The sequence below is a fragment of the Leptidea sinapis genome, chromosome 1, assembly GCF_905404315.1.
Source record: "Leptidea sinapis chromosome 1, ilLepSina1.1, whole genome shotgun sequence".
Taxonomy (NCBI): Eukaryota; Metazoa; Arthropoda; class Insecta; order Lepidoptera; family Pieridae; genus Leptidea; species Leptidea sinapis.
Window position 1 is genome coordinate 16218062 of NC_066265.1, and position 26390 is coordinate 16244451.

At 35.0% G+C, this 26390-nt stretch overlaps 3 protein-coding genes across 7 annotated transcripts in view; 1 reads left to right on the forward strand and 2 right to left on the reverse strand.

The window, feature by feature from the left end:
- Positions 1-906: 906 nt before the first annotated feature.
- Positions 907-13345, forward strand: LOC126965905 (uncharacterized). 4 transcript variants are annotated; one of them, XM_050809691.1, is made up of 11 exons: positions 908-1114; positions 1199-1904; positions 2571-2633; positions 4625-4772; positions 5495-5613; positions 6729-6965; positions 7054-7210; positions 10092-10231; positions 11573-11672; positions 12167-12274; positions 12634-13345. In XM_050809691.1, coding segments are annotated over exons 1-11 (2058 nt in total). In that variant the 5' UTR covers positions 908-1112; the 3' UTR covers positions 12912-13345. The 4 variants fall into 4 exon arrangements, with proteins under 4 accessions (XP_050665666.1, XP_050665671.1, XP_050665648.1 ...); XM_050809709.1 differs by lacking the exons at positions 12167-12274; positions 12634-13345 and adding an exon at positions 9073-9101 and having other exon boundaries at positions 907-1114; XM_050809699.1 differs by lacking the exon at positions 2571-2633 and having other exon boundaries at positions 909-1114.
- A 2487-nt stretch (positions 13346-15832) lies between these two features.
- On the reverse strand, positions 15833-17327 carry LOC126966122 (ATP synthase subunit d, mitochondrial). Its single transcript, XM_050810006.1, has 3 exons — positions 17126-17327; positions 16415-16633; positions 15833-16129 (listed from the first exon to the last, which is right to left on the reverse strand). The coding sequence occupies exons 1-3, from the start codon at positions 17242-17244 to the stop codon at positions 15937-15939; spliced, it is 531 nt and encodes a 176-aa protein (XP_050665963.1). The 5' UTR covers positions 17245-17327; the 3' UTR covers positions 15833-15936.
- Positions 17328-19267: 1940 nt separating this feature from the next.
- Positions 19268-26390, reverse strand: part of LOC126966097 (protein trapped in endoderm-1) — an 81627-nt gene continuing 74504 nt past the window's right edge. The window contains exons 6-7 of one of the 2 annotated variants that reach the window (XM_050809982.1): positions 25605-25807; positions 19268-23273 (exon numbers count right to left, since the gene is read on the reverse strand). In XM_050809982.1, coding sequence (XP_050665939.1) covers positions 22901-23273; positions 25605-25807 — 576 coding nt within the window. In that variant the 3' untranslated portion in view covers positions 19268-22900. Of the gene's footprint in view, positions 23274-25592; positions 25808-26390 lie in introns of both variants that reach the window. The other variant, XM_050809974.1, reaches the window with a different exon arrangement.

Sequence of the window (26390 nt, forward strand, 5' to 3'; positions counted from 1 at the left end):
TACATTACATGGATATCGTATCCGAGATTGTCGAGAGTGCAAAGAACGAATTTGAGATCGTTTTTGAAATCCAAGATGGCATTGGATTTAAAAAACAATCCAAACGTCTTAAAGAAACCATTCAGGTTTCTATATTCTTTCTTTAAGACTTTGGACGGACAAGAATGTATGCTAATTATATTGATACTCAGACCCTGTCAGACGAGCAATCTTACAAAAAATTATGTAAAAACATAATTGAATGTGCCGTACAGATAAATAGTATATTTACGATAGGTATATTTCTTAGTTCCATGTTACTTAGCATACATTACGGCAAGAACAAGCATACTGGCTAACAAATGCAATTTCGACCTGGTGAAAAAGATTTGCTCAAAGATTTGTTCCAGGTGTCTTTTTTGCAGTTTAGAAAGCAGAGCGCTGACGAAAATAAAGTACTCTCGCTGATGCTTTTCTAAAGAAAAATCCCCGGAGGATTTAAGGCGCAATATGAGGAACCAACGTACAGGACCGATCGTCTTGGAAATCTTTTGGCTTTGTCTAGCAGTGGACGTCTTCTGGCTGATGATGATGATGACAGGGAACCTGGTAGTTCGAGAACGCGATACAACTACCACCATTCTGATACCGATTTCAATGTCCATGTATGGGTTGGTCCTGCGTTGAGTGGGATTAGTTGCCTGTAAGGAGAGACAAAAACACAAACTTCATCCGCTGTACTTGGCCTAATGTACTGTAACGTAGGTAGGTAATTTATTTTATAATCGTTAATGTTTTTAAAATGGTCCTACTGTTTAAAATTTGTAGATATACAGTGAATTTTTATAATTTGGTAAATCAACGAAGGCTAAATAATATGCCGCCAATGTCGTGTTTAGACGTTTTGATTTTTCAATAAGCTATGGCTGTTAAAATTAACACAATATGGCGGCTGTCCGGCGAATGAATTGAATTTTATCCAGTACTAATAGAAGTGACTGTTTTCAGTTCTGAGCCATCATTTTTTAATTGTGATACTTAAAGTAGTGATAAGTAGTAAAGTTTAGTGATTTAATTAAGTATTGAATATTTGAATTGTTTTGTAATTGTCGTATACAAAGAAATTTGGAGAAATGTAAGTTATAGCACAGCACCTATCATCTTAAGTTGGCTTTGATGCATCATAATCGTACAGTAACATTTTATTTCTGTAATAAAGGTACGACGATAGACGTGGAGGTCGCGGTGGAAGCCGTGGTGGTCGTGGTGATAGCCGAGGTTCTAGAGGCGGCCGTGGCGGCCGGGGCGGCAGCCGTTCACAAGATAGATCTGAAGATAGAGGCAGTCGGTTCGGAGGCGGCGGACGTGGCAGAGATGGTGGAGGCGGTGGACGCGGCTTTGGAGGACGGGGTCGTGGAGGTCGGGATAACCGCGACGGTCGCGATGACTTCCGTAGTAACTATAATAAAAATGATCAACCGGGCGGTGCTCTACGAAAGATACGCTGGGACAACGTTCAACTAACGCCATTCCAGAAGAACTTCTATGTTCCTCATCCAAATACCGTAAGACGTACCATAGCTGAAGTTGAAGCATACAGAAGCCAGCATCAGATTACTGTCAAAGGCCGCGACGTTCCTCCGCCAAGTATATTTTTCGATGAAGGTGGTTTCCCTGATTATGCCATGAAAGAAATATTGAAGCAGGGATTTCCTAACCCAACTCCAATTCAAGCACAGGGTTGGCCCATTGCTTTATCCGGTAGAGATATGGTGGGCATTGCTCAGACAGGTTCTGGCAAGACTCTTGCATATATCTTGCCAGCTATTGTGCATATCATCAACCAGCCTCGCTTGCTCCGAGATGAAGGCCCCATTGTTCTTGTGTTAGCACCGACCAGGGAGCTTGCTCAGCAAATCCAACAGGTAAATAGAAATCTCTGATATTATTGGCTTTTGATTAAAATGCTAGTGGCCCATTATTTTGAGGCTTGGTTTGAGAGATTGTAGTGTAATAAGTTAAGCCTGCCAATATTTCTTTATGTGATATCAATATTGTCTGGTGGAGTATAAATGTATGAAATAAATTAAATGAGCTGTTTGAGAGCCTATGGTACTGTAACCATAGTGTAAAACCAGGGATTATATCACTAGATAAGCAATAGAAATGTCTTGTAAATATATGATTCATGGGATTATTCCCTCAACTTTGTCTGCATGAAAACGATTTAGTGGGTTTTTAGTGGAAACTGGTTAAAATAACCAAACACTTGGTGTTACTTCAATCTAAATCAAGTACATCAGCTTTGTTAAATGTATTTTTGAACACAGATATCAATTATATAGAGTTTTATTGTGTTACATACACTAAGAATTATTAATCCACAGATGAGAACTTGCATTGGACTGATCCTAGAGTAGAGAACATTATTAGTATTAGAGTGTTAAATCTTATCATTACTTTATATATAATACTTAAAAAATCCTTGAAAGAGATATGATTAAATATTGGGCTGCCTGTGTTTGGGGGACCTCAACTGAAATAATTTTATTTGCTTTAGTAAATAAATATTTTTCTATTATGCCACCAAGACTCTGCTCTCAATGAATGGAAGTGAAGAGGCAAGGAACAGAAACCTGGGCGACTTGGACGTTGTAAATAAATTTATATACTATGTAGTGCTTCTCTACAATCATTCTATGTTCAGAAACCGATGAGGTACACTTGTTTTGAAATTTGGAGTTAGATAACTAACACAAATAGATGGGAAAGCATTAGAAATTAAGAAATTGATTTTTTTATGGAGGACTTGAGCTTAGGGTCATGTAATAGTTAATTATCATGACCATCTTTGACAATACAAAGTACAATCTATGACAATAACACAGTTACTAAAGTTTTCCCAGCCTTTAAAATGAGTGCAACTTTTTATCTTCCTCTATTGTTATATCAACTTACATTCCATACATTCCACAGTTTGTTTGTCACACATCAACACGCAATTTTATTCTACTGTTACAGACCTAAAAAATATTTAAGGCCATCTACAGATAGAGATAAATTACTACCTTCTACTGTCAGTAATTAGCTGTCAATAATCTGAATTGTCCCAAAATTACCGATAAGTCATTCTTATTGCCTTATATTGGGACATGTGAATTGCAATTTCCATATAAAATTCTATCACTGGTAAGCTATACATCGTCCTATTGACAAACGGTGTGCATTGATAAAATGAGTTACCATCTATAAGTTTATTGGGACAGAAAAGTCAATGATAGTTATCATTTTTATCTCAAGTAAGAGATAGACTGATTATTGGCAACGGCCGTTAATATCTTAACACTTTATCTGCTCATAAATAATATTTATTATTTTCAATGCAATTGTAAATTCATTGTATTAAAATATATATCTAAACTAGTGCAGCAATGACAAATTTATGAAAAAATACATAATAAAAGCTTTTAATTTACAATTTCAGATCCTTAATAATAAATTAGGCATACACTCCAGCAGACAATTGTACACAATGGTTTCTGAACATAGCTTGTAGTTGACAAGATCAAATTTATGTATGATTTGCACTGTATTTAGTTTGTCATATTTTTACTCAACTAGAATAGCTCATGTTGTTATATGCACTTAAAGAGAGGCCACCAATATGAGATAGTTATATAAAAACATAATGTTTTTTGAAGTCTTACTTAACCTGATGTCATTAGAAATCAGCCTGTCCCTCTCTCAAATTGTGGGGTACTAATGGGACTAACTTTCAGCATATCTGATAAACCCATGATCCATGGTAAGTGCTATGATCCTTTTAGGATACAGTTTTTATACACTGCATAGGTACAAAACATATTAAATACAATTGCACATTAATTTTATCTCATATTGTTGACATCTCTTGCATTTTTTTAACATTTTTCAAAGACACATCACACTCATCATATTTATTCGTAGGTGTTAAATATAGTTTTTTTTTATGTTTAAAAAACAAATTGCTTTGTATTGTTGTTTTCTTAAAAATTTTAAGAAATTAATAAGAAAATAAGGAATGAATTCATGTCATCATGTTGCTGTTCTATAGACAGTTGGTTCTTTTATTTCATTCCATTTATATTTTTTATGATTTTGACTGAAGAAAGGCAATTTTGCTTATTCATTTAGTATATTTAGTATATATTACCCTAAATAACTGCTTTAAATATAATATTTATTCCATCTGGAACTTAATAATTTTCCTATAAAAATAAATTTAAAACCAAAACTAAAGTCTCTGGGCTGATATTTTAAAAGTATCTAGCGTGAAATATTAATTTTGCTGGTTTGTGTCTTGATACCCAATTGGGGGCAAAAATAAAATAGAGAAAAAGGAGCTGTAAGTAATAATTTCATCTGTTAGTAGTAAGTGTTCACTGCCACATCTTCTGTCATCCACAATTGCCATTATCCATAATATAGGTAGATAGATTTAGTTTCTGTATATGAATATCTTGAGATGTTTTCGAGAATGGTTTTAGTTGTGGGCTACAGTTTTAGTTTGTATTTTCCGTTTTTGGCAGGCTTTACTTCTCAATCATTACATAACTAGTTAATTTTATTCAATTGTAATATACTTAATAATCATCTTGTATGACAGGTGGCTACAGACTTTGGACAGAATGTACAAGTAAGAAACACTTGCATCTTTGGTGGTGCACCAAAAGGTCCCCAGGGAAGGATGTTGGAGAGGGGAGTAGAAATAGTGATTGCTACGCCGGGCAGGCTCATTGACTTTCTAGAGAGAGGTATAAAATTTTTCATGATTATCAATGCTGTTTTCTACTCTATACTGTCAGTATGTTTGAGATTGTCTTCCCACCGCTGGTATTGTTTACTCTGATTCTTGTCCAGCTATATATTATTTTTCTCATCAATTTATTTATATTTTTCAATGTATTTGAAGTAGAAATCAGTTAGTCTCACTAAAATTCGAGAACGGCTGGACCAATTTGGCTAATTTTGTTCTTGAATTATTTGTGGAAGTCCAGAGAAGGTTTAAAACGTTTGATAAATATGAAAATACTCGGAATTAAATAAAAACAACAATTTTGATTTTCCTTTGATGTGTCCCAAATCGTTCAGAAATCAAATAAAAATAATAGTTTAAAATGAATAACTAATTAGAATTTTTATATCTTTCTAACTTTCTCAGGAGGTAAAATTCAACTTCCTTAAAACACGGATAAATAACACTTAAAAAAGGGTTCCTTTTGAATCTTTTAAGTTTATTTTATACAAAAGTTTACGTCTTTTATATATCGATTGAGGCGGTATGAATGCTGCCGGGTCAGCTAGTAGTTTTATAAATATCTATATTAATTTAAATTTGATATCCATCTTTGTTTGAAAATACCTTGCTCTGTATATATTTGGAATGGTATTAAGTAGAAAAAATTATGTATTTGTAAGTGACTACCTCCAGAGTTGAGATGATTTGGTGCACTAATATTTGGTTTCTAATTTTCAGACACCACAAATCTCCGTCGCTGCACATACTTAGTGCTTGATGAAGCAGACAGAATGTTGGACATGGGATTTGAACCTCAGATTAGAAAAATAATTGAACAAATACGACCTGACAGACAGGTATGAAAGCAGCCCTCTGTATATATTATCAATGGTCAGCTTGTTACCTGTAATAAGTGATCACATGCACAATATTTCATCACTAGACAATTAACAAGAATATTGGTAATGTTGGACTCACTTTGTTGGTTTGAGTTTGGTATATTAAAAGGGCAGCTTCAATCCCCAGTCACACAATCCCTTCAGCATAATATGAATTTCCATATATTAGATTTAGTTAATGTATGTAAGTATCTATAAACCTCCTTTTCTGTGGCTCAATTATTGTAGTATTAGGAATAAATGTTTAAAAAAGTAAATCAGATTAAGTAGAAACATTATTTTGCCATATAAATTAAGTACCTTGTATACATGACTTGTATGAATTGTCATATGTAATGAATTGTCATTGACTGTAGTTAATGTCATTTGTCAACATCAACTAAAACTTTCTCCGAAACATGCTGCATCTTATGGTATAATAATTATTAAAGATGACTATTAAGACAATAATGTTAATAATTAAGAGTGCACTCGATTCTTTTTTTTTATATGCTAATTTGCAATCAGTAATCTAGAGCAGATATTTTGTGAGTGGGGTCAAATGCATCTACCAGCTAGGACAGCTTTGTGTGTTTTTTTACGTGATAGACATCAAAGGACGTCTTTTCCTTTGAGACGTTTTTTTATAGCTCCGCGTGTAAACTCGCCGCAAGTATATTCGGATAATTTTTCGGGCGTTTCTGCAATATTTGTAGTATTGCGATGTTTGAATTAGTTACACTGCACCAAAGCTAAATTCCATATTATGTCCAAGTTGATTTTTGGTTGATGTTGAATTGATCGCAAGTGCCGACAGGTCCGTTTTTCGACCTTTCCCTTCCTACTTCCGCAATGAGCGATTAGTTTCTAATCCGCATGGTGACCATGCTTGAGTAATTTATTACTTCGGTCAAGCTTACGAAGTAGCAACTGAATATTTATTTTAATGATATTTTTTCATACATGATCCTCAAATATCGCGCCCTCGAAACTCGAGTATCGTTAGTATCTCGCTAATCTTCAATCAAGTTGGTGTTCTGAGTTGAAGAACATGTTAGTAACCATCACTCCTAAGTCAATATAAACAATTTCAGGTTCTCATGTGGTCCGCCACATGGCCCAAAGAAGTTAAAAACTTGGCCGAGGAGTTCCTCCATGACTACATACAGATTAATATTGGGTCGTTGTCACTATCTGCCAATCACAACATTCTGCAAATTGTGGATATCTGCGAAGATTGGGAGAAGAATGAGAAACTGCTGACCCTTCTCAACGAAATATCATCAGAGGAAGAAACCAAGACAATCATATTTGCTGAAACTAAGAGAAAGGTAGGATTGCGATATAATTAAGAAATGTTTTACAAACAACAAAATAACTGTAATTATTTACCTAAATAACAAATATATATTTATAAAGGTTGATGAGATAACAAAGACAATAAACCAAGCGGGGTGGCGCGCGCTCGCCATACACGGCGACAAGAACCAACAAGATCGAGACTATGTTCTGGGGCAGTTCCGACAGTATTCAGGAGGAATTCTGGTCGCTACGGACGTCGCGGCTCGGGGTCTCGGTAAGTCTTGTGGAGAAGGAAACGTAGAGAAGTTTCAGAGGACATGCTAGTGAAGGAATTGATGAAAACTAGATCATTACCTTTGATGTCTGGGTAGAAGTTTGATTTTAAACCAAATGTTTTGTTTTTATGACTTGTGGAAGGTCATGATATTATAAACATTCTGTATTATAAATTAATCAGCACTTGTCAAATATAATACTGTACTTGCCCAGAAGTTAAAAATAATCTTATGTTTGTGCCACCAAATACGTGAAATAAGTTGAAAAGGTTGTAATATATTCCGCCTATGTAGTAACTTAAACTAACTCTGGAATGTCTGTAAACCTTAAATATATATGGGTCTTAGTGAAGAAGTTGTGTTGGAAGTAGCGAGGTTTGCAGTGTTTCGAGAACGAAATTGAAGGCATCAAACAAAAGATCGTTACTGAAACAGATGCGAGATTTTTTATTTGTATAATTTTTTCTGCTAAATCATCTCGCTCTGTAAAACCGGGGTGTTATCCAGGTCAAAGAGATGTCAGGAGCGTAGCGGGTTATGATTACCATTGCTAGGAAGGAACTATAATATGGGACCCAGACGAGGCCCTTGTAAGATACCAAGTGGTGTTTGATACCAATGAAGGAAATGAAGCTATTTTTCTGTGGATATAAGGTATCTTATATAACCGACTATCTATTATGATACATCATATAATCGAGGGGTTTCAATGGCTTACTAATGTCTCCATATATTATAATAATTCTTCGAAAAAGCTTTTATAAAAAAAATCCTTGATCATAGAGAAAACATCCTTCATTGTATCACATAGTCCGTAAATAGTAAGATGAGGCCCTTTTAAGATACCAAGTGATGTTTGATATCAATGAAGGAAATGAAGCTATATTTCTATGGATATAAGGTATCCTACCTATCCAACTATCTAATATGATATTAGGGAAGTGACAGGCTTAATAATGTCTCCATATATAGTAACACTTCGAAATAGGTTTTATATAACAAACATCCTCCATCTTCAAGAAAACATCCTGGATTGTATCACATCGTAAATAGTAAAACATAAATCAACTACATAATTGTAGAGTTCTCTTTAAAAAAGTATATTATTATGTTGCTTTGATACATCCTATAAGAAAATTTAATGTCGTAATACTTTAAATGGCCTTATCAGTCCACAGAAATAAGATGAAGATTTTTCATTGGTTTACGAAATATATTATTTTAACCTGAAATGCTCCAATATTCACAAATTTTATATGCCTAATTATTACTTTACTCTAAATACTTATTTTCGTCGCAAAGACGACTTGAATGTGAATATTTGAACAATTTAACAAGCAATGGATCAAACAGTAAAATGTGGCGTTAATGGATTTTATCATGGAAATAGTTTGATTGAATAATAAGGTCCATTGCGCCAAGAAAAAAATTTCCATGACTGGCTCAGCATTATTCTCAACTGTTCTCATTTCAGAGGCGCATGCGTGCAGAGATAAAGGCTAAACTAACGGTGTGTTGCTGGCTTATTGCGAGACATATCCAGTGAAATAGTGACAGTGTTATTCTGTCAGCGCACACTGTATTGAGCATGCTGCCTCTAAAAATGGAATTATTATAGATTTGCAAGGGGCGCATTTGAATGCAAGGGGTTTCTGGGGCGTATTCATTCATTTAAATAATGCTTTATTATGCAAGAGGAATATGCTAATGCTTTGTTTAACGTCATGAGAGATTTAAACCCTACGCAACCTGACAGTGTAGTATAACCTAATATATTTGATGAGAATAAAAGTCAGCACACCGTTACTCTTGGCCTCCAACACTCCGGACCACTGATGGGCAATAATACAGTTATTTCCAGTGTCTACAGATGCTGCGAGAATACCTAAGGTAATTATTTTAATTTTCAATGGTAAGGAAGTGTTTCGTATGAATTTTGATTTAAGCAAGGCTTTTGATATGGTTTGCATTTTGCTGCTTTTTAAAATATCTATCTATTGAACTTTTTTCTATTTATTTTCTGTAGCTTATTATAAAATGACACAGAATACGTTCTAAACTAGTGTTAAATTAACAAATACTTATTGTTGTACTAAAGGCACAAATATGAGCTGCTTTTCAAAAAGATGTTTTGATTTTTGTACATAACACTTCCTTGATATTGATTGTTGTTTTAATTTATTTACGTTTACTATAAATGACATCTCGGTGACGTCAAATAAGTGCAGTTGTATAGCGCTATACATCATAGCATAGCTACCGTCTGTGGTAGTTTGCTAGCTATAATTTACAGCGCTATATATCACAGCAGTGACGGACTAAACAAATGTACAAGGTGTAAGCGTTAAGTGTGACATTCGATTATTCCGTAACTATTACAGATATCAAAAAACTTTAAACAGATATCGAAAGAACGTTACCTAATAAGTGAAATGACATAAATAACTTATAATAAATAATGTGAAGTACCCAAAACGTCGAAATTAAACACTTAAAGTTGATATCTGTAATAGTTACGGACTAATCGCCTGGTCACACTTAACGAGTACATCCTGTAGGTATATTGAGCACATACAAACTTAGAACAGTTCCACAATGTGTGTGGTGATAAATTTTCATTTTGGTAAAATTTGCTTATAAAATGGCAATAAAAAAACTGTTTTATTAGTTCATTGTTATTAATAACAAATAATCATGATTGAGAAAATATTTATTTAAAACAGAACTAGTCACACCGACATGGAATAATTTTCTATTTGTTTGCTTTGGTATATTTATTTAATATAAGTTTCAAGGACCTTGTAAAAGTACGTATCTCTTACTACTTAATATTTGTGAGAGGCTGCTCTATAAACAAACTAATATGAAGTGACACAACAGACGTGGAGGATGTGAAGTTCGTGATCAACTACGACTACCCCAATAACTCAGAGGACTACGTGCATCGCATCGGGCGCACGGGCCGCTCACACAACACCGGCACCGCCTACACGCTCTTCACGCCCAACAACTCCGCCAAGGTAACATTATACAATACTATGAGGTGAGATGATTTGAAATTCAGTATGGTTAAGACTTGTTATGTCATAAAAATATTCAAAATAATTATTTTTTTTAAACCAAAAAGAGCCCACGGGGCAATTAATTTGTATTGTAAAGAATATAATTGACAAACTATTTTATGAAATTACTGAATAAAGATCATTTTTGATTGATTAGGAGCACATCAACAACCACCACAGGTGTTGGCTCAGCGAGGCAAATGTTTTGGAGGCTTACAAGACTTTGTCCAAAGCTTTTGACAGTATGCATCATGAAAATTTATTCCTATAATTTTAAACATTACGGAAGCAATAATACAGCCATAAGTCTAGTAAAATCATTTTTAAAATTGTTTCGGTTCTCGGTCCCTTTTTGTTTCTTGTATAGTGGCAAACCTTTGTGATATAAGATGATGAAGAGGTGAATAACTAATGCACTCACAAGAGTAGTGCGTTGGTGTTGGACTTAATCGTCTTTATCGTATTTGGTCCTCTTTTAAACTGTAGAAAAACAAAATGTTTATGGTTTAATTACACCAAACACAAGTGATGATGTTGATGAAGATGGACAAAAAGATAAAAATTTCTTACGTATGAACTAAGCTTTGCACACGACATGTAATGACTTAAATAAAAATCTCAAGTTGCACAATTAGCAGATAGACTCAGTTCTGCTGTATTTAAAAATCAGTCATTATTTTCACAGTATTATAACATGCGAACTTATGTTGTGAAGTCATCATTAGTATATGCGTTTAGCAGAAGAGAGCTGTTCTGCCATAATAAATCACTTGTATTGGTTATAAACGAATTTGTAGGGGTATTTATATAATACTAGCTGACCCGGCAAACGTTGTTTTGCCATATAAAGTATAATTTACGCGATAGTTTTATAAGTAATAAAATATTGCCTATATTATAGCCTGTACATAATTTTGTTCTATTGTCAATAGTTTTTGCAGCGCACGCAAAAATAGGTTTTCGATTATACACCTTGTGTTACAAAATAGCAATTTTATTACGGATCCCTAATTTTGAAAAAAAAAAAACATAGCCTATAGCCTTCCTCGATAAATGGACTACCCTACACTGAAAAAATCATTCAAATCAAACCAGTAGTACCAGAGATTAGCGCGTTCAAACAAACAAACACTGCAGCTTTATAATATTAGTATAGATTTATTCATTTAAGTTGTAAAATATAGGGAGTGTACCCCAGGGACCTGTTCTTGGTCCTCATCTTTTATTGTTAATATTGCGGTTTAAATTGTTAATATATTTGATTATCATTAATACTAAAGTAACTTCTTTATTACTCAGGCAAGAGATCTAATGTCGGTGCTACAAGAGGCCAACCAGGTGGTGAACCCGAAACTGTTGGAGTTGGCCCAGTGTGGGACTGGATTCAAGGGGAAATATAGTGAGTGTTTTTCTATATAATAATTATTACATTCTGCGGGAAATTTTAAGAGACAAGTCACATTATATATAATGGTTTTCAAAATATTGCTTTAATATTATTTACGTTCATATTAGTTTAGCAAAAACTTATTGATATGAAATGTTTTTTAAAGACATTTACCATCTTCTTGCAACCTCATGAAGAGGAATCGTGAACAAAATGGACAGGATTTTTATCACAGTTTTATTTATTTTTATTATTGTATTACAATGTGTTCCTTAAAACCTATGTTTGAGCTATCTCTATAAGAAATTGTTTATCTCTAAAGAGTATTCTGATTTTTTTATTACGAAGTGCAGCTCAGGATTTTTAAAATCCCAAAATTATTTTAATTCTTAGTACTCCAGTAATTTTACTAGATACAGGCACCCTTGAAACCTGAACTCAAATACTGCTAGTCAACTATTATAACCACTTGGCACACGAACAAAACTAACTGTGATGTTGGACAGATCGAGGTCGAGGCGGCGGGGGCTACCGCGACCGCGACGAGGACGGCGGCGGGCGTGGTCGAGGGCGTGGCGGACGAGGCATGGGGCGTGGCCGCGGGGACTCCAGAGGTATGTAGTGACCGAGTGGGAGAAGTACTTGACATGGCTTTGTTACATGTTGTTGAATACTGCAGTGAACATTCATAAAAATTTAATATTATATAATTACATACTTATTTTTTTCTGACTTTATCGATGTCTAGAATTATTACAATTCTATTCCTGATGTGGGCTAATACACTTTCGTGTCCGTATAAGGTTTTATTATTCTGCTGCTGATATTTATTTCGCTAATCCATTTTGTCCTTTTTGTTATAATGATTAATTTAATTTAAAAAACAATATGCGACAAAAATGCGTTCGGCCATGTTTCAAGTTGTGAATCTGTTTTATCTACCTAATAACTAATGTCATTAAAACTATGACAGGTTCAAGATGGGATAACAATGACTCGTCGAACGGTTTCCAAAGCTCGGGTTTTAGGTCTCGCGACCAGAGCCGAGATTCTTCTGGCTTCAGAGGCCGTGGAGGGAGGGGTGGGGGCGTGAGCCGCGGCCGAGGCGGCTTCCAGGGCGGCCAGAGCCAGCCCAGCTTTGGCCAGGCCCCGCCCAGCTACAGCCAGAGCCAGCCGGCATACGGACAAAGTGGCGCCGGTTTCACCCCTCAGAATAGCTACTACAACATGTACTCGCAACCTCAGAGCTAATTATATCACGGAATCAATGAGGGCAGATATATATGTTGGGGTTGCTAAGTACATTCAAAATACAATAGACGAAAAAGATAAATAACGTGTCGGTGTAATCTCAATTCAGTATTCGTTAAATGGCTTGGTGAATAACTAATTATGATCTACACTGCAAATGGTCTATATTATTCTATAATCAAATTAGTCTTAATTTTACATTTTAAACATAATTCACAGGGTAATTTGATTTTGCGATGCTATTCCACAGGTCTTGCTATTTATTTAACAAAAAAAATGCATTTTCTCACATTTAGTACTTGGTTGCATCCTATATAAAATATTGGCCATTTTGATAGTATAGTGTAGGGAGCGAATTATTTGAGGTACTTATATGACATTCCCTGGCAATAGTTGTTTTAAGATTCAATTCACCTAATAAACATTTTAAAATATTGTGTAGTTTCATTTAAGAGAAATACTTCCATCATTGACTTTGTGAGCTCAATAAAAACCAAAATAGACCAGAGGCAAGTGGCAATAGGAGTCTTTATTGATCTCAAAAAGGCTTTTGATACAGTAGTCATACCCTGCTCCTAGAAAAAGTCGAACACATAGGATACTAGAAACCACACACAAAATCCTAGACATTTAAAAAATCGGTATGAGATTGTTAAAATTGGAACTCATCAAAGCAATCCCAAGCTGCTGAGATGTGGGGTTCCCCAGGGTGTCCTTCTAGCGCCCTTATAATTTTTCTGGTGTACCTAAATAACATACATCAAGCCGGTTTGAAGGGTCATCTTACCCTTTATGCAGACGATACAATATGTCTGTTTTACTTTGAAAAAAATTTTGAAGAACTAGTGGGAAATGTATAAGATGACAAATATACTGCAAAAGTGGTTCCTATATAACCTTTTAACTATCAATACCTTCAAAACATAATATACGATATTTTTTGCTTAACACAAATCTACCTAACCTTCCTGGTCTTACCATAAATGGAGAAGTATTACAAAGGACTTTTGAAGAAAAATACCTAGGATTGATATGCACTCACAACTTAACATGGAAACCACACCTATAAGGCTCTATACAAAATAGCTCGATGTATTCCAAAATAAGGTCGACTATTGGTATAGAATGCCCTAGTTAGGCCACACTTACTCTAGCTTATTGAAATAATATGGTGTAATGCAGCTAAGACAAATTTAAAACCAATCCCAATCCAACAAAACCGAATTGTATTTTCTTTTATATATTTAACTCCTTCAGACACTATTTACAAAGAAACGTAACTATGTATAAATATTAAATATATGATAACTCATTCACTCAAATACAACAAAGCTCAATACCAACAAATATATATTACGACGCGCCAGTAACCTTGTATTAGAACCAACTGTGGTAAAAATAATCTAATATTTGCACAGTTATACAATAAGCTTCCGAAAACTTAGGGTGCGACTTTGCTCGACATCTTTCAAAGAAGGTTGCTATTTTTTTGTGCCAATACGGGACGAGACGAGCAGGATGTTCAACTGATGTTAATTGATACACCCTGCCCATCACAATGCAGTGCCGCTAAGGACTCTTGAAAACCCCAAAAACTGAGCGGGACTACATGTATTGCGCTCGTCACCTTGAGACATACGAAGTTAAGTCGCATTTGCCTAGTAATTTCAGAACAAGAGTAAGTTCTTGAGCATGAATGGGAAAATGCCACTAGGCCCGCTCGACTCACGAATGTTTAAGGTCCGATGATCTTTATCAAATAACGAAATACGCGGAGTTACCTGGTTCACCTGGGTTTGTTTGCTCAGATCTGCTTTCTCTTTAGCGTCGTGGTTTCTACGAAGTGACTGAATGACAGGTTGACAGAAGAATGTTTGCATCTACCAGGAGAACCCAATGAAAGGGTTAAGAGGTCGTCTATATGCTTAATCGGGAACAGATCTCATACGATACCACTGTAGGACCTCTATTGGTACATACACGAGAAGAATCGCAAATAGCCACCGCAGTCTAGAATGGAAGACAGGCTGGACTGGACTACTCACACGAGTAGTCCAGTCCAGCCTGAATAGGAGAGCTAAGAAGTATTAAAGTATATTTGTGTCGCAGTCAAAAAGGGCAAGACTGGAGTCACTACCTCAAAATGTAATCATTTATTTCATGTGACGAAGGACATCTTTCAAAAACGAGTTATTTCCCGAACTTACCGTCTACTGTGGTGGCGGTTTGTTTGTTTTATTTTCTGTTTTGCGTGGTTTGGTGACTAATATTTCCATCCCAACTCCTCAAAGTAAACAACTACAAACCTTATGTCACACATGACCTTGGAGAAAATCCTTGGTGACCAGCTGTTTGGCCTGATTTGTGGCCACACTCAAGAATTGTATGTGTGACCGTCTTCCAGCTGCACAGGGGCTGTTGGTGAAACCTATATTAAACAGACACATTTAGAATGGCGGTGACCAATTATTACATAGTCCTTACGTCACCTTGGGCGTGTGAGCTTCACCAACTTAATTTGGAGTCACTTTCTATATACTTAAATCTTTAAAAGTACCTATTGTTTTGATGGTCAAATATTTTTTTTCAAAGTCACTAACATCAAAAACTACAACACATTTGAAATAGTATGTGTCAGACCTGAGAAGAATGGGCGCAAGAAACTCATCATTCATAAGGTGTACCTACCCATCTGATGGCAAGGTATAGCACTTCACTCATATCACATCAGTGGATGTCATAAGATGACATCAAAGAGCATGTTTCAACCAGGCTGAATCAACATCAATCACAGGATGGGCTTTCACATGAAACTGCAATATATCACTTGGCACGGTGAGTTAAAATTGCTGCAGGTAAAATGTTTGGGGCTGTAACATATCACATAATAATGACAGAGAGAAACTAATAAAAAAACAGGCTGATTAAAGACGACTTTATTCAATAAAGCAAAATTGAACAAGTATATATTGATTCCTACATAAATAATCCTTAATTTTTGATTTAAACAAATCACATCTCAACTTTAATGTGCTGGTTTTGGCTGTCCAGCACTCTCAGGGTCAACATAATTAAGCTGGTCTTCAGGTTCATGAGGCCAGAATGTTGGTCTGTTGATTGGATCAAGGGCTTGTTCCGGATATGCATCACGGAAGTCTTCCATTGTCATCTGATCAAATGGTAACAAGGCCTTTGTCTCTGCAATTTCCTGTTCACATCTGCAATTGTTAATATTTATATCAGTGATTATTAATTTTTGTATAAGGTGATGTTACAATAATTTGTTTACTTATTATTAGTTGGTTTGGCAAAGTAAAGCAACTTTTACACCTAATTCCAACCATTAATTTTATTATCTAGACAGTAGTTGTGTTACATGAAATACATGTTTTCAATTGAGCAGAAAATATATGCAATATAAATTAAATTACATTAAGTCTTAGATAATTATTACATTAATAAGATAATAATTGAGTGAACTTAATTTATAATTAATGACATACTTTGCAATGTTTGCATTGGACTCCCTGATGAAAGCGTCAATTTCTTTCTTAATTTCAACCCACTGAGCTTCAATCTGTGATGTGACAGTGTCCTGAGGGTATGGGATCTTCAGGGCTTCATATTGTTTCTGGAAGTTGTCCACCATACCAGGCACAGCCACTGCTGACTTGTAATGTGCCCAGTTGATTTTGGGTGCTTCCTCAGGATTTGCCAAAACTCTGAACAAAATAAAAGGATTAGTACTCATTATAATTTTCATAAAATCCCAACTCACATGGTGACTTCAAATGTATTTACAAAATGGTTGTGCATTTTTCAAACTAATATTAATGAAAAATTTCTATAAAGCAGTAGATATTATTCTTTATTTTTTTTTAATTATTATGGTATTTTCACTGTTAAATTTTCACTGAAGACCTGCAGCTCACAACAGAGATAATTACAGAGGATAAAATCAAGTTCTTATAAATTTAGCTATTATTTTGATCCACTATTCACAGCCAATCAGTAAAAATATAATTTACTAGATTTCTAGTAATAAAAAATGAATCTCATGAAACTACAATATTTTACTTATTTATTCATTTAATTTAAAACTTATGTAATAAGCAAATTTATAGTAGCCTTTTTCAATTACATACTTTCGAAAAGAGAAAGAAATAGAGAGACGTAGGAGCCTAAAATTATGTAACAATCATGTCTTTACTAACCTTCGAAGGTAGGTGTCAGACTTCAATTTAAAGGCGGCTAAGTTGGTTTTTTGGTTAGCTGGAACCCTCTCCGCAATAGCGGTCCAGTTAATAGAGCTCTGAGCGATGCGCTTCGCCATTTTTGATATATTCTAAATTTATTTACAAGACACTCGCCGCACTGTCTTATACTGAAAAATTACAAATTATTTTAATTTGTAATTTTTCAGATACGGTGACATTGACAAGATGACAACTGTCACGTTTAACTTTTTTAGTTGTAACTTGTAATTGCTTAGAGCATTGGTAACAACTAACAAGAGCTTAGCTCAAACCAAAATACAAGAAGAATATTTAAATTAAATTTCAACACACCCGATTACAAGAAAAATCCCCGTTAGGTTTATGGGCAAAAAAATCTTGATGTTGATGTAGATGATCTTAAATTTTTGAGGGGAACCAGAATTTTAATATCCTAGTTCTAGAGAGTACTACCAAGAGTATATTAGGTATACTATAGAGCATTTATTAGTTGTGTGTTTATAGAGACAGTTTTATTAAAAATCAAAAACTAATTAATTGTGAAGACTTGAACTTAAATATTTTAAAAGATAGTACTTTCGTCTTTAAGTGTTAAATTATAAAATATCTTACAACTTATCCAATATTATGTTTATCGAACCTACAAGAATAACTTCTAGTAATGTAATGGTAGTAGTTTTTTACAAATGTTAGGGCTACTTTAAAAATTTAATTAGTAAATCAGATTCGGACCACTGTGGTCAGTTAATTCAGTTTGAATCTGTAAAACCAAAATAATGAAACGTAAAATAATTTGTCGGACATCAGGCCGCATAGATCGAGTTACTGTCCACCCTTGTTAAAGATCTTCCATTTTTACAAACTACATTAAAATTTAATTATTAATGAAATGATTAATTTATTCTTAACGGGGAAGCGAGATCATGGTTGAGTAGGTAGAGGAAAGGACGGACGATCACATAGTACATTTATGGAATGGATGTATGCTTAAACACAATAATAATATCATGTACGTAGGGTGACATCGCTTCATTGGGTATCTTCTACTGCATTTATAACGGGAGTGTTCCTGATGCTGCCCAATTACACCTTCACATGACACCCCACAAGGCTTGGCTATCATCCTTACCATCTGAATGTGTGGCGTTCCACCACAGTGCAGTTTTCAAGGAACTTTCTTCCACGTACAACCAAGTTGTGGAATGAGATTCCTTGTGTTTCGAGATCGATGCGTCATGGGTTTCTTTATAAAACATTCCTAAAATTCCGGCATCGTTCCTATGATTGCTCTGGTGTTGCGGGAGTGTGTGCGTCGGTGATCACACACCATCAGATGTACGCTCTTTTGTCCACCTATTCCATAAAAAAAGATAAGTAAGGTACCTACACTTCTTGTAAAGCGAACAAAATTTGAACATTTGTTTTCGTCTCCTCTAGAATATGCCTATTATGGGTACCACACAACGGCACATTTTTCTGCCGTGAAACAGTAATGTGTAAGCATTATTTTGTTTCGGTCTGAAGGGCGCTGCAGCTAGTTAAACTATTGGGCAATTGAAACTTTAACATCTTATGTCTCAAGGTGACAAGCGCAATAATTATAGTGCCGCTCAGCATGTTTGGGTTTTCCAATAATTGTAGTCCTGTCAACTGTCTCAACTATATCAACTGAGTGGCAATGCACAGTAATATGCATACGTATGAATTACCATCAGCTGTCTCGTCCCTTATTGTCATAAAAAATAGTACTCTCTTAACTCAATGAACAAAGGCAACTCAAATAGTTGCCTTTGTTCATATTTCATCAGACTCATCGTTAGAGTAAATATTATATTCTTTGAACACCCATAATTAACTACCTACCGCAGGTGCACATTTTAAGTAGCCACAGAAAATTTAATTCAAACAACTAACAATTTTTGAATGCGACATTTTGTTTGTATTTGTAAATAAGGATATCTTATATTTTGTTTGAACAGATTGACAAGGACAAAGAATTTTCTCTGCCCTAAGCTGAAACTCGAGCACAATGTAGAAACTAGCTGAACAGCTACTTTTAGTAGGTAGTCAACATAGTGGCAAAGCTTGTTTAGGTACATATATAAAAATGAAACACCGGAATACTTCTAAGCATTTTAATCGTCTTCCCAACTTTGGTATAATAGTTTTTAAATCATCACTAAAAATAAATAATATAAAACGTCTGCACCAAACACCGTACATACGTACCTAAATAAATTTAATTATTACACACAATATAGTATAATATTACTCATTTTTATGTACATTTTGTATTAAATTTCAGTCTTAGTGATATAAAAATATCACTCTATGGGTGAAAAAATTAACTTTACAGAGTTCACTAAGTGTAATTAAATTAAGTGTTTAAATTATTTTACAGCGTGGCGCCACAATGGCGACATTAAATGAACACACTACTTAACATTAATCATAAAAAAAAACAAAAATATAAATACATAATTCACCATAATAAAACAATTTTCCTTAACATCATTTCGGAACATCCTGTAAGCAATCAAGCGTAGGCACTGACAAATACCTCTTGCACGACGCGACGTAGCCGTCAGAACTTGTAGGTGAGTAGCGCCCATGTAACAGCGCTTTCGCACTACGTCTGAACCGAATCCGATCCGTACCCGTGAAAATACGGTCCGTTGTAGTCTTAGAACTATTTCTAACGGATAAATGAAAGAAATCGGATGACGAAAGCCAGATCTAGTGCGTCAACTACCATAGAAATAGTTCTACGATTACACAGGACCGTATTTTCACGGGTACGGATAGGATTCAGATCGGACGTAGTGTGAAAGCGCTCTAAGAGTGATGAAAATCTTGATCTTCTAAATGAATAATTTCTTTGTTTGAAAATTTCAATTATTTTTTTTTAATTTTAAAGATATTTTTTTTATGATTACGGTACTCTATCCGTGGGTTCATTGTAGACATTTTAGCGCCACGTTTTGTATATTAGAGAATGTCTCAATTAGAAATACACGACAGTATTAATGTCGATTGGTTATTATTATTTGAGCTTGAGTGTGTAAGTCAAAGTGATTTTTTGTAGGACATGCACTTTTAGTTAAAACGACATTTATACTTCAATGCCTCAAGAAAATCCAATTGATTCTCTTTTTATAAACTTTAAGGAAGCACTAGGAATTCATTACGTATGCATTTGGATACCTATTTTCGTATACAACATTTCAAGGTAACTGCAGCACATAATTTAGAAAACATAATGAATTAGTAGATTGTTAACCGAGGGTCAAAATAATCATTTCCCGAGGTATTTAGACGCCCGAGCGCAGCGACAATTTTCATTTCTCATACTCGGAAAATAATCTTGTTGAGAAACTCATACAAATTACTTCCCACCCAAGGGCCACAATAAACTTTGAAAATAGAACTGCTGTCAGCTATGAAGAGTTTTATGTGAAAAAAACTAATCTAAAGAAATGCCATGTGACTTTTAAACAGCCAGTGTGAACTTAGCGCAAACTTCTTTGAGCGGAATAAGCAACAATTACGCAGTAAGTTCCATATTTGAAATTTAAAAAGTCGACATAAATTGGCGGGATACTAATCTGTGCTTAGATAAACAACTAGTTTTATTTTTCTCATATTCGAAATGAAAAGTAGAGTGTTTAACTCGGGTAAAAGTATGAATTCCTACTCGAACTATAGCCGACCTCGCTGTGCTCGGGTGTCTAAATACCTCGGGAACTGATTCTTTCTACCCTCGGTTAACAATCTACTATTACCTACTCATTGTAACATATTCCTATCTAGGTACATAAAATAGTTAATATAAGTTAGTCTCATTGGCATAAATTATTCATATAAATTTCAATCGTATGATCAAAGAGAATTTATACACTGCATATGATATTATTATCTAAGATTATGTGGTAATTTTAATATTATCAAACTAATATACCTAGGAGCTGTATAGATTGTGTGTTTAATATTATTATTATAAATGTCTAGATCGAAAAGTGTCGTTCAAATAGAAATGGAATGCAATTTAATAACGGTTTCAAACTAAATCGTAAAGTGATTTAAATCATAGGAAATAATAAATTAAATGAGAGAGATTAAAAGCACTTTAAAGATCCAAAGGCACTAACAGAATACCAAATCAGTATTTTAAGGGCATATATAGGTACCTACAGAATAGACTTAAACTCGATTGACGTGGCTTAACCGTCATAGTAGGTACCTAAAAGAGGAGAGAAAACTGTTTAAAAGAAAATTGCGTAAGTGCCTGTTTTTAATTTGTAATAATATTAATCAAATATGTAAAAATATAATCCAATATTTTTTTAGTAAAATATAGATGCATTGTAAACGGTAAAAACACCGCGCAAAGGTCTTCGTAGGTACTTTTTCTATCAGGGTTTTTTTTCAATCGTGTCCTGTCTCTAATATTTTAAATAACATTATCTAAAGTGATGTAACATCAAAATACCAAAGCTGACAACAGAACACGTAAATTGACGGATTAAAATGACAGCGATTCAGATTATTTTGAAGTTCGTACGTTTGTCTATTGTCTTTATTTTAGTTCTGGATTTTTGGGAATGTGTATCTATGAGCTCTATAAGAAAGGGTTACCTTTTAAAAAAATATTTCAAAGATTTCTTAAAAATCTTTATAGGTATATTATTATATATGTGAGATTCAAATCGTTAAATAAATATCAACTTTTTTAAATGTTTTGAATTCACATGTTTAGTATTAATTACGCCAATTAACACTAAAACTATTATAAAAATAAACATAAGCTAACATAACCTGATTTAATAAATTTTCCAAAAAGCATTTTATGTCATGTTATTTAAATAATTGGCAATTACAAAGAATTGACTTGATTTATTACAATACGTCAACTTCGTTTTGAATTTGAATCATAATATTACTAAATTTAATTACAATATTTGAAAATGATCCTTAATTTATAATCACTACTTTAAATGATTATTGTGTACATAACTATATATACATACATACACACACATTTCACTAATATAAAACGGACGATTAACGTAGATCAGTCTAGATTGTGAAATTCACATGAAATAGATTTTGTTGCCCCGATGAGTCACATGAAACTTAGACTGTTGACGTTATGGTTTAGTTACTAGAGGACTGAAGTTAACAATGTTAGCAAAAATATTTTAGACAAAAGTTACAACTAAATAATTCCGTATTCACACGTGATGGTATTAATATGCAATCAGCAATATTATTCGTACCTATTGCAGTTTTTTCGAGTACCGTCATAAATGTAAAGCACTATTTATCGCGACACTTACGGGCTTGGATTCATTATTTTGCCAGTGTAGCAGCAACTCTCGTGGCGGTATGGCGTCTGTCGACTGCGTATTTAATTAATACGCATATTATAAATAAAACTACACCTTCATAACGTGAAAACTTATTAAGGCGATTTATTATTTTAATACACCCATTGTTATTATATCAAGTAGACGATCCATAAATAAATGCTGTAAATCTCTACATTTACTATATAGCACGTGCTTAAAGTATTAAATTAATAGTCAAATATAGTTACAAAAGCTTCGGTAACACAAGAAAAATTTTCTTTCATTATGATATTTAAATCAAATCAACACCTTACGCTGGAGATATTTATACTGAGTTAGAATGTTTAAGTAACTGAGGAATAAAATGAAAGCGTCTATTTTGAGTCACAAGTCACTTCACGTTAGTCTATAACTTGGTAGGATTGTCTTTGTTCCGCTTGTCGACGTAGTGAGGGGAGTTAGACGAGTGCCCCACGGTCCTGCTGCCCCACGTGGTCTTCCGCGCGACAGGACTGTTCCTGCACAGGCGGAGCAGATTGCCGTACGCCGCGCGGTACTGGCGGTTCGTTGCCGCGTAGATGAGGGGATTGATGACGCTGGAAGCCCACGCCAAGATGGAGGCGATGATGTGTAGCCAGGGGTAGCTGATGCTGTCGTCCGCCACGTTCATGATCATGAGCGGCAGGAAGCACGCCAGGAAACACAGGAAGATAGTCAGCATGAGGGTTGTCAGGCGGGAGTCCTCTTCTTTCTCTCGTGCTGTTTGTCCGCTCAGTTTACTGGAATGTAAATAATTTTAAATAATACAAGTAAATAGGCTTAGTTAGCGAAGAGACCCTGACTACTAAGCTAGAGGGTTCGGGTCTCGAGTTCGAATCCCGGTGGGTGCAATCTTTTATACGATGAATATGGCTGTTTGTTTCCGAGCTATGGATGTTAATATGTATTAATGTATGTCTTATTGTATTAAATATATCGTTGTCATGTACCCATCGTACAGGCTATGCCTAAATTATTAAATACGGATACCAATTTTTAAAAATAACATTTAATGTAATAGTAAGAATCACAAAAACATACAGTAAGACGAGTAAGTACTGCTACTCGATCCTCGTTCTTATTATAAGTAAAACATTAAGTTCTTAATTTTTTAACAAATTTACTTATAAATACACCACTGCTGAGTGCAGAAATCTTTCGCTAGAAGAGCGCAAGTGCCAACAGGTACGCATGACCTTCCCGCTCCCCACTTCCGCGACCCTCGACAAACATCTAATCCGTTCGTGCGCACGGTGACCATGCGTTGCGTTATTAATAATACTTTCATCTAAATTTGGATTGAATTGGGAGAGGAGTCCCAATATTATTTTGAAGGTGATAGCCGACAGACAGGACAGCGCATTCAAAGCGCACTGGATGTCTGGGTTAGTTTGTAAGTTTATTAATTATATCAACTAACATAGAATAAGCTTGTTACTAACATATATGTAATTTATTATTGTATTCCTAACATAGGTTAAGACTATTTCACTAACATTTATATATGGACCTTTTGTTGTCTTAAATAAATAAATAAATAGTAAATTTACTAATTAGTGAAATATGTGATTATTGTATCGTATTATGATCGCCCAACGCCACATCCTCTTTCTGTGTCTGTCTTACCAGTCCATGTCTTACCATTAATCGAAGCCTTACCGAAACATTTGGTAAATTCCACCACAAAAAAGTCGAACTAAATTTATGTTAAGGAAAAACTGTACATAATTTAAAATAATTTTCTCAAAAATAGTTCTAGCTAGCTAGTCTCTTAAATGTCTATTTCTTATGTCTCACATATAATATACTCCCGTATTGTCTATGAGGTGTACTCAGAGCTGTAAACTGTTCATTCATGGCAGTTGTCATTGGGGCCCACTTATGAAAGGTTGAGGCAAGGAGTATCATCTCTTAAGGAAGAAAAGTTGAAAAAGCTTATGTAGTAAAAAATAGTTCAAAAACCTTCCACAATGGCGCTGGTGTAGGCACAGAGTATAGTATGAAGTATGGTGAATGTAGCAATTGTAAACGAATTGAAGTAGGTACTGATTTATAAAAAAATAATATTACTGTCGACTTAAGTAATTAATTATTGAAAATTTCAATAACTTACGTTGTAACATAATGTACTCAATATAACCTTAACGAGTTATTATAAGAAAACGTGCCTACCTAGAGAAATATTTAGTATTATTTTAAATTTGGCGCTTCTTTTACGATTTACCCTGATGCTACTGTGGCGCCACCCTAATTTAATGCATTTTGACGTACACTTTTTCATATACATAGATAACACTCCTTGACTCTACCATCCATAGACCCACCGAATGGTAAGGGAGTAACGTCAATTTTACAAATTGAGGGCGTAATTTACCGGCTTTCACTAATGTTGTGAACGTATAGCCTGGTTTAAAAAAAACAACTGCCATACGAAAAGGGCATTGCACACTGGTTAACAACGAAGTAGACAAAAATGTACAATAGTTTCATTAAAATAGTCTGACATACCGAACTTCTCCCACACCAGTTAATGGATGTTACTTCAGGATGTAGAATGTGAATTCTACTTCCAGCTTCTAGTTCCTTTTGGTTTTGAGCGGTATTTAATAGTATTGAATAGGTAGGTGTTTGATACTTTTTACAATTGAATCTCAGGGAATTTCAGCTTAATCAATAGTGCTGGGAGGCTATTTGTGAGACACGAGGCCTCGAGATTAACAGTCCATCAATACGATTTTTTCTTTAAATTCTTTTCGTATAAAAAATACCCAATACCGTGATTGTATTATAATATATTGGCCGCGTAGCTACTGAAATTACTGGGCAAATAAGACTTAACATGTTATGTTATTGGGTTTTTCAAGAATCTTGAGCGACACTGCATTGTAATGGGCAGGGCGTTTTAATTACCATCAGCTGAGGGTCCTGCTCGACTCAACCGTTACTGAAATAAAATAATTGAATTTGAGAGCTCCAGAGTCAACAACCGCCCCTGGTCGTGAGCAAGGAGCACGCGACAGCAGCAGGAGGTAGGTACAATGAAGATCAGGCATACACACCCACATACGCACCTCCGTCCCTCCAGCTTGCGTTTGCTCTGGCGCACCTTCCAGTAGATGCAGGAGTAGGACACGATGATGACTGCGCAGGGCGTGGCGATGCCGAACACGAACAAGTACTTCTTGGGGCTGTGCCCGTGGTTGGGCAGGATAGTGCACGAGAACGTGTTCTCCTCCAGCCCCAGTCGACCCCACACGCCCAGTAGGGGCGGCACCTGGAGAATCGACATTTATTTTAGTTATTTATGATAAAGCCGCCTTTCTGCATATTATAGATATAATTATTTGACTGTTAATCAAAGATTATGTTTTTTATTTGTTTGTTTGTACTTTCACCGCTTAATTAATCAAACGATCATCAAATTGATAATGCATTATCGAGCTGTCAAGTAGCCTATTCGTTAGTCTTAGTCTATAAATACGATACAAAAGTTAACAAAAAACAGAGTATATCTTTTTTTTATGGAATAGGAGGACAAACGAGCGTACGGGTCACCTGTTGTTAAGTGATCACCGCCGCCCACAATCTCTTGCAAGACCAGAGGAATCACAGGAGCGTTGCCGGCCTTTAAGGAAGGTGTACGCGCTTATTTTGAAGGTACCCATGTCGTATCGTCCCGGAAACACCGCACGAGGAAGTTCATTCCACAGCTTTGTAGTAGTTATAAGAAAGCTGCTTGAAAACCGCACTGTGGAGGACCGCCACACATTCAGAAGGTGGGGATGATATCCTAACTTGTGGCGTGTCGTGCGAAGGTGAAGGACAAGGACTTCTAGTGTGAAACACATCAAAAGGTA